This window comes from Morus notabilis, unplaced genomic scaffold (genome assembly GCF_000414095.1).
Source record: "Morus notabilis unplaced genomic scaffold, ASM41409v2 Scaffold1009, whole genome shotgun sequence".
NCBI lineage: Eukaryota > Viridiplantae > Streptophyta > Magnoliopsida > Rosales > Moraceae > Morus > Morus notabilis.
Genome location: NW_010357868.1, coordinates 84,078 through 94,839, shown reverse-complemented (window position 1 = coordinate 94,839; position 10,762 = coordinate 84,078). Strand labels below are relative to the sequence as shown.

Here is a 10,762-nt window from a genome sequence, read left to right as displayed (position 1 = left end):
TCACAGTTAATCGTTGAGACTTTATTTTATTTTAATTTTGATATTTCCGTCAATTAACTGTTAAATATTTAATAGAATCTGTGTTAAATTTAAGACCGAAATAAGAAATAACTAAAATTTAAGGACTATCTGTGTAAATTAACTTTTATTTTTTGTCTTATTTTAGTCTCTAAATTTTATATGTTTCTAATTTTAGTTCCTAATTTAGACAGATTCTGTCAAATATTTAACACCTAACTAACAGAATAACCAAAACTGAAACAAAATAAGACTTTAAAGACTAATTATGAGGTGTTTTAAAAGTCAGAGACCAAAGTAGATTGGTATTAAATTTCAGGGCCATTTGTAGGATTAATTCCTTTTTTTTTTAATTGTGAAACGTGGTTTTTTATATGGCTTAATGATTTTTCTGTCCTTTTTGTTTTTGGAGGAATTGATTATGCTTATATGGATTTTAGGCTATCAAATTTGTCTAATTATGAGTTGAAACGCTTGCCCCGAGGAAGCTCTAAATTTTGGTTTTTTTTTTAATCTTTTTTTTTTCTTTCTTGTTTAAACTTTGTAAATGTAACGATTATTATATTTTCAATGTGCCCATATTCAACGACTCTTGCAAGTAGAGTTTTGTTTTTTTGGAGTTAAATTCATAGACGTCCTTGAAGCTTCTTATCACTTCAAAAATTTGTTCTTGCACTGAAAGTTGTTCCAATTTAACTCCCATTATGTCTCAAATTTACTCCCTTGGTTATATTCTCTCTGTTGATTTTTTTTTAATTAGTAGCTAAGTAATAAAACAATCTAACAAATGCATTTCTTTACTTAAAAAGTTTAATCGATAAGGAAAAAGGTTTTTCCTAGAAGTTGGGTTGAATGATTTCAAGGACCATGAGGGGGGAAAAAGATTTCATTTTCATTTGGGATATTTTTGCTGCAAATAGTGTCGTTCTGGTTAATTTCTTTTCCGTCTAAATTTTCATAGAATTTAAGTTGAAAAAAATTTTTATACAATAATAATAATTTTGAAAAAGAGTTAAGGGAAGTAAGGCGGCACCTAGAAGGAAAGTTCACGAAGGCGAAACAGAAAGAATTCGTCAAAAAAAAAAAATTTAATGGAAATTCGCCAAAATTGTTGTAAGCTGTGGAGTTCCCATATTTACAGCAAACCAAACATTCTTTCTATTTAGTTGCTACAAATAAATACAAGAAATTCATTCAACGGCATTATTCTGATGTAGAAAGCAAGAAATACTCAATTTTTGTGCTTCTCGAGTGTTGGATTGTAAAAGTTCGACTTTGATAAACTGAAGCAAAAGGCATCAACGTTTCAACCTTTCACATACTAAAGGGGAAAAATAAAGGTACAAAGCAAATATCTATTGTAACTCGTTTTTCTTTCTTCAACCAAAATGGCAAACAGAAACCTAAGTTCTCAGTTGTGTCAGTAAAACACCATTCTCTCTCTCTAGGATTCTCTGCGAACAAAGTACAGCTTGCCCATGACATGAAGAATGGCAACAAAGGCAATGAAACCAATGCTCATAATGAGAACAACATTGGGCGAGATCTTGAGTCCAGGGGCGTCATCTGTGTAAAACTGGAGCATCGTCCCAGCTGCTCCGCCAGAAGCCCCGCTGCTCGTCGTCCTTCTCCTACGCATGCTCGCAGTAGCTGCAGCACTTCCTCTCGGGGGAGCTGCTCCACCTAAAACCATTTTCTGTAGCGGCCAACAAAGCATTTAGAACTTCCAATTCAGCATTTTGTAATCAGAGCATAAGGAAACAAACTTGCGAAAAAGAAATGCTTTACTGAGACTTCTTCAAAATCAACTTTAGAAGCTATATTGCACAATGCATACTTTGAGACAGTGAAAGTTAAATTTCCCTATTAATCAAACAGTTCCTCAACAAGAAGACTATATGATAATAAAACAACTGATCAGTGACCCAGACATGAACACTTTTGCAGATATTAGCATCAGGGCATGGCTTTCATAGACAAAAAATAACTGTTTTATAGCAGATGAGTTTGAATCTGTGATACTAAAGACAGAAGCTTTATTAATCACAATTGAAACTGAGTTAAATAATTACAAATCCCATTTGCATTTTAGACAAACATAGATGTTAATGTAATTCAATTGCAAATATCATAATTGGAAAAGAAATATAGAAAATTTGGACAAAAATAGAGATCTAGCAGAATAAAGTAAGATTACACCCATCGAGAATCAACATCTGGGTATTTCAGGAGATCAAAAGACAAAAATAATTTCCCTTTGCATCATCATGCAGCCATTTATTCACCTTTTTATTTTCCCTTCATTGAAAGGAATATGAAAATAGAAGATGAGCTTCTCAATAATTAAGCATAATCATAAAGAAATATGACAACCACAATATACAAACACAAATCCCCGATTGCATCAAATAAAATAGATCAACCTTCATATTAGCTCCAAAATGAAAAACAAAACAATTTCTACAGCGTAATTCCTTAACATAAAGAAAATAAGAAACCCAGAACCCTATCGCGAAAAACGAAAACAGATCCGATAATCAGAACCAAAATCGAATTTCTATGTCTCTAAAAAAAATTTTAAAAAAATGTGAACTTTCCCAAACAAAACCTAAATTTAAAAGATTTCTGGCGTAGATCTACAGAATTACGGATCCGAAAAAACAAAAAGAAGAAACCGAAATGATAGATTTTGCAGAGAAGAACTTACCTGAATCGATTGGGAGTGATAGAAAGAGAAATCGCCGGGTTTTGATTGCGCCTGATCGTGAATTTTGACTCTGCGAAAAATAGGTCCGATTAATCGTATTATATAGCAAATGAAATTTTTCTTTATTTTTTCCCCTTTAATGTGGGTCCAACACATTTTCCACGCCTTTATAACCAATAGAGTTACGCCACATCAGAACACCACCAATGACGTCAAAGACACCTCTTTATTTTGTTTTTCTCCATTTAAAGACATTTTAAACACCTGTTTATAATTCAGAGCTTAAAAAAAAAAAAAAAAAAAAAAAAAAAAAAAAAAAAAAAAAACACTTGTTCATAATTTTTTCTCTCTCTTTTCTTTTTCTTTTTCTTTTTCTTTTTTTTTTCCCTGTTTGAGACATTATTTTGACTAATAATATGGTTATGCATGTGTATCTGTGTACTAGAAAAAAGAGCTTACTTATTTAAATAAAATAAAATAAAATAAAGAAAAAGAGCTTACGACATGATATTTTTAGAAAAATTTGGTTGAAAAAGAATACTTTTATGACTTCAGATCACATGAAAATTATATCATAATTTAACGTAATTTATGATTCAAAAGTTTTATATTTAATTTTTAATCTCATTAAATGTATACTTTTAAATTAAAATTAATACACAAATGTATGTCTTTTTACTATCAACCATCAATTTTAACCTTAAAAATATCTAAAATATCTGCATAGTTATGAAAGAAAGAAAAGAAAAACTAAAAAAAAAAAAAAAACTATAAACTTGTAGTTTTGACCTTAAAATAACCTAAATTAGCTCAAAATGGCCTTTTTTATGCTTTTGTTTTTGTTTTTAATTTTCTACAATTTTAACCTTTTTTTCTTAAGGATAATTTAAAATGTTAAAATCAATTATGGAATGACATAAGATATATATTTGTGTATTAAATTTAATTTGAAGGTATAGATCAAAAATTGAATATGTAGTTTTTAGATAAACTTCAAACATATGATATAAAAGCATAAATACCTCTTTATTTCTTGTATAAAGCGAGTCATAAGTCTCACACACACCATGAAAAAAAAATAAAAAATCTCATAATCTCATAAATGATAATATCACTATCGCATTAGAATAGCAACTAAAAAAAAAAAAACAACGTCGTATTCGTTAAATGTCGTTTCTACCGATATATCAAATCAAATCAATATCTGAATTTTCCATTTCAATTCGATGTTAAAACAGTGGCTTAGGCATATCCCTTGGATATACTTTCTCGTCCTTTAGTAAGCAAACGCCTCACAAGTCACACTAAACAATGTGAGTGTTTGGAACAGTTTTTAAAAACAATTTTTACGTATTTTAAAAAATAAAAAATAAAAACAATAAAAATTATTTTTATAAAAAAATTAAAAACGATTGAAAATTAATTTTTCTTTTTCTGTTTTTATTTTTTTTGACTTATCAATAATATTATAATATATTAATTAATAAACACAATTTCACTTTTTTATTATACTCAAAATAATTTCTTAAAAAATCAACCAAATACAATTTCAGAATCGATCACATAATGGTTCTCAAAACAATCTCATTTTTACTTTTTATTAAAACTAAAATCATTTTGAAATCAATTCTCAACGCACCTAATATGTTAAGCTCAAAAGCCACTGAAAAGTACAATACACGAGCACATTTTTTATTTTATTTTACTTTTTCAAGAGCAAACTTGTATAAAAATAAAATTGATTTTCAAACGAGTTTATCTGCAATACATAAAGTAGCAATTAGCCATCCATAAAGAAAACGAATGAAAATAATTCAAGATAATTCTATCACTTACAACTTTGGTGGTACAATAAATTGATTTCCCAGTACAATGTTTAATATCAATGACGTGGAAAGAAGAAATAAACTACAGTCTATACCAATGTATCTGCTTATACTAACTCCTAGCAAGTCAGTACAACTACTTAATTTGATTATACTAGCATTTCTAAACTTATTGTAACACTGAGAATTAAATTACACGGATATTTTCAAAAAAAAAAAAAAAAAAAAGTTTCCCACATACAATAAAGTGTGGAAGAGCTAGAATGAGTATGTGACTCAAAGAAGCTTCTTTATCATCCTTGGTCATCCTGATTCCTGAAGCTCAACATCTAAATTACAAAAGGTGAAAAAACTATCTAATATCCATCTCTGTTTGGGAGTTGCAGTGTAAACTATCTAAATGCAAGTAAGAATCCACCAATCTCAAGGTTTTAGCCTTTTGAAAAACCTACCACCTTTCATTCCCACTCCCGTCCCTGCGAGACTCGACGTTAAGAGAGATTTGGAATCCGGCCGCCATTTCAACTCTTTGAGGATAGAAAACAAGGATGCCAGGGCAGGAGTGACCTCGACGTCTTTTACATTATTACATGAAACTACTCTAAGTCTTTGAAGCTCTTTCCATGATAGAACTACAGATTCCAATCCTGCTGTTGTCAGCAGGGAGCATCCTTCCAATGATATCAGCTTCACCCTCCTAAGAAAACAAAAGAAATATCAGAAAGAATGCTCTACCAAATTCGAAAACTCCAATTAATCTCATTTCTAGACATTCCACAAACACTTCAACAGCAGGCCATTGTAAAATACACCCGGGCTTGCCTTATAAATTTAAAATTGCCCATGTTACATGTCCTTGTTCCATGACCTCAAACTGAGAAATCTTTCAAGTTTCAACTTAGAAAGGCATTGTATATTTCTCAACGGCTCATAAGTTTACACGTAATTTTTATAGACAACCAAACATTTTGCTAATTTGTTCACTACTTAGCTAGCTATCATCAGATAACACCATGAAAATTGAAATTACACAAATAGTTCTAGAGGACTTGAATGCCATCACTAAGAAATCGCACGTGGCTTTTGTTTCACAAGGGTAATACAGCTGATGATAAATGCGTGATTCAATAAGTTGCAAAATGGAGATCACTATCCACTTCACCAATTATATTAGTGATCAACTTTAATCTCAACTCCTTTGAACTTTTTAACTATAGCATGAAGAATAAAAAAAAGTAAGAACCAAAAAAGGGACTTGGACAAGGACTAAATTCCCGTACCTACAGATAGTGGCGATGCTGAATACATCATCCGCCAAGCCCCAACAGTCCTGAAAGACGACATCTCGGACGGCCTCACACACCGAAAACAGCGCCTTCATGCCCTGCTTATCCCTCACTTGACACTGCTGTAAATGCAACTCTTCAATGGTAGGACAACACCCCAAATGCTCGTCCGGGCCGGGGCACAAATCGATGTTCTTGCAGGACTTGAGCTTCAAAGTCTTCAAATTCATGCAATAAGAAAGCGCGGCCAGCCACCCGCCCTCCATCCTATGATCACACAGCGTCAAATCCTCGAGCATTTGGCAGCACTGCCCGATCGCCTTGATCCCGTCGTAGCTGCCTTCGCACCCGCAGAGCTCGAGCTTCACCAACCGCGTGCACCCCTGCGCCAAAATTGTCAATCCAATGTCTGAAACCACCGAGCCGTAGAATCCACCAAAACAACCAATCAATTTCACGATCTGCAAATTCCTACATTGCAAAATCCCCTTCAATGCCATGTCCCCGCAACAATGCAGCTCCAATTCCTGCAATGTCTGGCACTCCTCGGCGACACTCCGCAGCCCGCTCTCGCTCGCTCCAATCGCCACCAATCTCCGGAGATTCGGGTACCAATTCGCAATCAAGCCGAGCCCTTGGTCAATCACACTCGACTTCAAAACGTCGCCTTCTTCAATAAACCCGCCATCGTTCGGCGTGAAGAGCGAATCCAGATGAAGCGACACCGTTTTGCGTGTGACGAGGATGCCGGAGTTTCTCGGCGAGCGGATGCAGGCGTGGACGAGGTCGATGTCGGTGAGGTTGGGGAACCGGTCGGAGACCCGACCCGAATCGAGAAAGCCCCAATCGAGGATTTTGAGGGATTGGAGAAGACGGCCGTGGAGGTAGAGCCAGCGCTTGCAGACGAGGGAGTTGTGGGAGTACTGAGAGAGGGGAAGCTTCGAGAAGATCGAGAGGAGGAGCTCATCGGAGAGGAGGGAGGTGGAATCGGGTGCCGGAGGGTCCAGGGGAGGAAGGGAGAGGTCGGATTCGGAGAGAGGAGAGGAAGGTGATGGAGAAGAAGAGACAGCGGAGTGAAGAAGCTGCATCTTCGATATGACATGCTTCAGCGCTTCCTCATGCTGTTGCTGCTGTTGTTGTTGATAAAGCTTCGAAGACTTCTCCAATGGCGGTTTCGCATTTGAATTTCTCTCCGGCGAATGCGACATTTATCTCTCTGGAAAAGTTTTGATTTGTGTGTACGTGCGAATTAGGGTTAGGGTTTCTTTCAGCTTCTCTCCCTCTCTCTCTCTCTCTCCGTTACTCTAAATTTCTCTCTCTCTCTCTCTCTAACAAATGTAAAATAAGAAATTGCAATTTCTATCTCTCTCTAAAATTTGTGTTTTTCTTTAATTTTCTTACTCCAGATTTTCAACGAGAGAAAAGATTGCTCATTTTCTTCTTTAATTTTTCTCTCTAAACAAAAAAAAAAAAGATTCTTTTTTTTTCTCTTTTCCTTTTCAAATCTCTCCCTCTAAAAGCTTTCCTTTTTTCCTTCTAATATTCTTACTCTAGATTTTTGAACCTTTGATTTTCTCGTTTACTGTAATTTTTCTCGCTAAACAAACAGAAAAGTTGATTTTTTTTTTCTTTTTCTTTATCAAATCTCTCTCTAAAAGCTGAATGTAATGGATTTCTGGATGATTGGACACGGAAGAGAGATAAGGATTCTCTGATCCGGTGCGGAAGCGACCAGTTTATAAGATTTCATCAAACCATTAGCAATCTGCCACATATGGAAAACCAGAGTACTTCGCCCTGTTTCCTGACGTGGCGAACAATCATTAGAACATCTAAATATGATATTTCTTAATAAATATGGGGGTTGTTGCAAAATACCAAAAAGGGATATATAGAAATGATTAATAAATCTAAAGAAAAGTAGAAGTGAGTTTTTTATTTTTTATTTTTGGAAAAATAAAGGAGTTAAATTTGTCTCACGTGAGTGAGAGAGTGTGGCATGTAATAATATTTTGGCTGCTTTTGGGAAGTACGAGTGTACAACTAGAAAACTCCTAAAATCCCAACAAAAAAATTGTACACCTCACTCAGACAACTTTAAGTTAGATAAAGTTTTCCGTTATCACTTAACTTTTGCTATAACAATTACCATATTTTGCCGGCTATTTTGTATACACGCTCTCTCAATTTTAAGAATTTATGAGTCGTTCATTTTATTGATTTGAGTTTTCAGTTATAAATTTTTACAGTAAAAAATTTTTAAAAAATGTCACATTTAATTTTTTTAGTTACAGTAAAAAACTCTCAAAAAATATCACATCTCAGCTCGAATTGAAAACTCGAATCTGCGAAGTGAATAAGGCTTTAGTAAATTAAGTTCTTTAACTTTTTTTTCTTGACAATTCATCATTTAAATTTTAAAATTTATTGTAGTATTAATTAAATTGAAAAGTAAATTAAAATTTTAAAATGTATCTTTCATAGGAGTATTTAATATCTTTTTTATTTCTAATTGATTCTTATATAGCATCACATGCAAATTTTTTTTTTTGAAATTAAGAGTTAACCGGTTTGGCTAAAAAATTAAGGGTGCGTTTGGAACTCGTTCCAAAATGATTTTATTTTAGAATTATTTCTGAAAATGTGTTTGGTAGTTTTATTCTGAGATTCTTTTCAGTTTAAAAAACTGAAATTGTGTTCGGTGGTTTAATTTTTAAAAACATGTAATAATATTTAAAATAATAATATATTAAATAAACATTTGGGGGGATTATTTTAAATAAATAATAATATTAAATATATTAAATAAAAATGGGATGGGGGCAGTCAGAGAAGAGTGGGGGCAGTCTTTTTGTATCTTCTACGTGAATATTTAACGATGGTAATTAATATCTTTTTGTATCTAATTGATTCTCATATAGCATCACAGGCAATTTTTTTTTTAAAATTATGTTTGGTAGAGGGATTCGTTCCCTGATTTGTGGTTTGCTACAGTATTTTCTCTCACAAAAAATACACGTAAATAAAAAATGGTTCGAATCACATGGTTTGAATCATCCAACCAAACGTCCTCTAAGAGTTCACTGGTTTGGGGAAAAAAAATAGGAGTTCCCCAACTTCTAAAAATTTTTCATTGATGACATGTATAAAATGTTCAATTCGATGTAAAAAGACCAAAATTATCCTTATTAAACACTCACGTACTGTCTAAATTTTTAACTTCGTTTTCAATTCAACCAATAACGCAACAAATTTTAAAGTTTAATGGGTGAATTGCCAAGAAAAAAAATTAAGGAACTAATTTACCAAACTCGTAAAGTTGAGAGGTGTCTATGAAAAAAAACCTATATTGCCTTTTAATTAAAGTGATAACCATTGTTTAATGACATTATCACAATGATTGAAAACTATTAGACAAAACAATAAAATTTGAGCTTTTAATGAGCATAAATTAGTCCAAAAAAGATTCCTTATAACAACTAGCTAGCATTAAGTAAAGGGGCATAGTACTTCACGTGAAAATTAACATCTTCCTGATAGAATTAAAGATGATTTATAAATTTAAATTTGATTAAGGATATTCAAATTTTTCTTCTGATTTGGCATTGTCAAGAAAATTATAACCTTCTTGCATTTTACCATAATTAGGGATCAGTTTAGTGTTGTTATGCTGTTGAAAATTTTTGTTGTAGTTGTGTTTGATAACTAGAAACATACAGGTGTTTGGTAAATTTTTTTCAAAGTTATTGTAAATACTAAAAGTAGAAATTTAAATGTTTAGTAAACTATGTCGACACAAAAAATAAATGACTAAAATAGACATACTTTGATGCACATATTTATAATAAGTTTTATTTCTATTTTTAAGTCAATACTCATAATATTTACACCACACTGCTAAAAAAATATAATTTTAAGTTTATTATTGAAGATATTTCTAAAAAGTGAATTACTATTATTCAATAAACCACTAAATTTCTTATTTATTGTTATTATTTTTAAACATTTTGACAGTTATTCAAAATACTTTATTAAAATTTAACATAGCATACTTATTAAAGATTTGCAATTTTTGATAATTGTTTTAAAAATAATTTTTTAATTTGGTATTGAAAAACATAAAAAAAAGCCGATGGAGAATTAAGTTTTACCATTAAGGTTATCTTAGAAAATTTAAAAAATGATAACAGACCCTGACTTGTTTCTTGGTAACAGTTTAGTAATTATCAAGAAGCAACAATTTTTAAAAGTTATTGGATAAAAATTAGATTTAATAAACACCTTAATTTATTATAGCTTTTTAAAAAAAACTAAAAACATTCTCTAAAAATAATGTTGAACGTACTCTAGGTCTTGATGGATCTAATTTTGGTGCATGTCAAATATTTTTAATTTATGTGTTTGTTCCGAAAATGTTGTTAAATTTTTTTGTAGACTTTTATGGTAACATTTCAAACATGAACTTGTGCATCCTAGTGGGGACACAATTCACAAATTTGTGAGAGAAGGTAGGGCCCCACGTAGCGCGGTCCATGACATATGAGTTCCGTCCCACTTTGGCAGCAAATGTGTGCCACAACTCTCCCACAAATTCCTGAACCTTCTTTTTCTAATGATATATTTGAGAAATTTTACGTGTTTTAGAAAAATAATATTTTTGTACTTATTTAGTGAGAACATTTATTTTCACAATTTAAATTACAATTACAATTTTATTATTATAATATTTTTTCTCACATAGTTTGAGTTGTGAAACAAACATACCTTATATTTCTCTTAATATAAGCCACTTCTAACAACATATTACTACACTAATTGTCTAATATATTTATAAAGAAAGATTAAGGATTTTCGGTATCAAAACTCCCAAAGTGTTTTATCAATTTGAACGGGGTTTAAATTCCATCACATTATAATCGGCGAAT

General features: G+C 32.0%; 2 protein-coding genes across 2 annotated transcripts; both read right to left on the bottom strand.

The window, feature by feature from the left end:
• Positions 1 to 1,152: 1,152 nt before the first annotated feature.
• Positions 1,153 to 2,819, bottom strand: LOC112095363 (protein transport protein Sec61 subunit beta). Its single transcript, XM_024177185.1, has 2 exons — positions 2,726 to 2,819; positions 1,153 to 1,714 (listed from the first exon to the last, which is right to left on the bottom strand). Exon 2 carries the CDS (start codon positions 1,709 to 1,711, stop codon positions 1,463 to 1,465), a length of 249 nt encoding a protein of 82 aa, XP_024032953.1. The 5' UTR covers positions 1,712 to 1,714; positions 2,726 to 2,819; the 3' UTR covers positions 1,153 to 1,462.
• Positions 2,820 to 4,854: 2,035 nt separating this feature from the next.
• LOC21404619 (F-box protein At5g51370) lies at positions 4,855 to 7,146 on the bottom strand. Its single transcript, XM_024177184.1, has 2 exons — positions 5,832 to 7,146; positions 4,855 to 5,248 (listed from the first exon to the last, which is right to left on the bottom strand). Exons 1-2 carry the CDS (start codon positions 7,043 to 7,045, stop codon positions 4,975 to 4,977), a joined length of 1,488 nt encoding a protein of 495 aa, XP_024032952.1. The 5' UTR covers positions 7,046 to 7,146; the 3' UTR covers positions 4,855 to 4,974.
• Positions 7,147 to 10,762: the final 3,616 nt, after the last annotated feature.

What these genes read in the sequence shown, in the direction of transcription:
- LOC21404619 (XM_024177184.1), bottom strand. Translation starts at nt 7,045, where the DNA reads ATGTCGCATTCGCCGGAGAGAAATTCAAATGCGAAACCGCCATTGGAG. An exon ending in AGCATCGCCACTATCTGTAG is followed by an intron (nt 5,249 to 5,831) that starts GTACGGGAATTT and finishes TTGTTTTCTTAG; the next exon opens with GAGGGTGAAGCTGATATCAT.
- LOC112095363 (XM_024177185.1), bottom strand. Translation starts at nt 1,711, where the DNA reads ATGGTTTTAGGTGGAGCAGCTCCCCCGAGAGGAAGTGCTGCAGCTACT.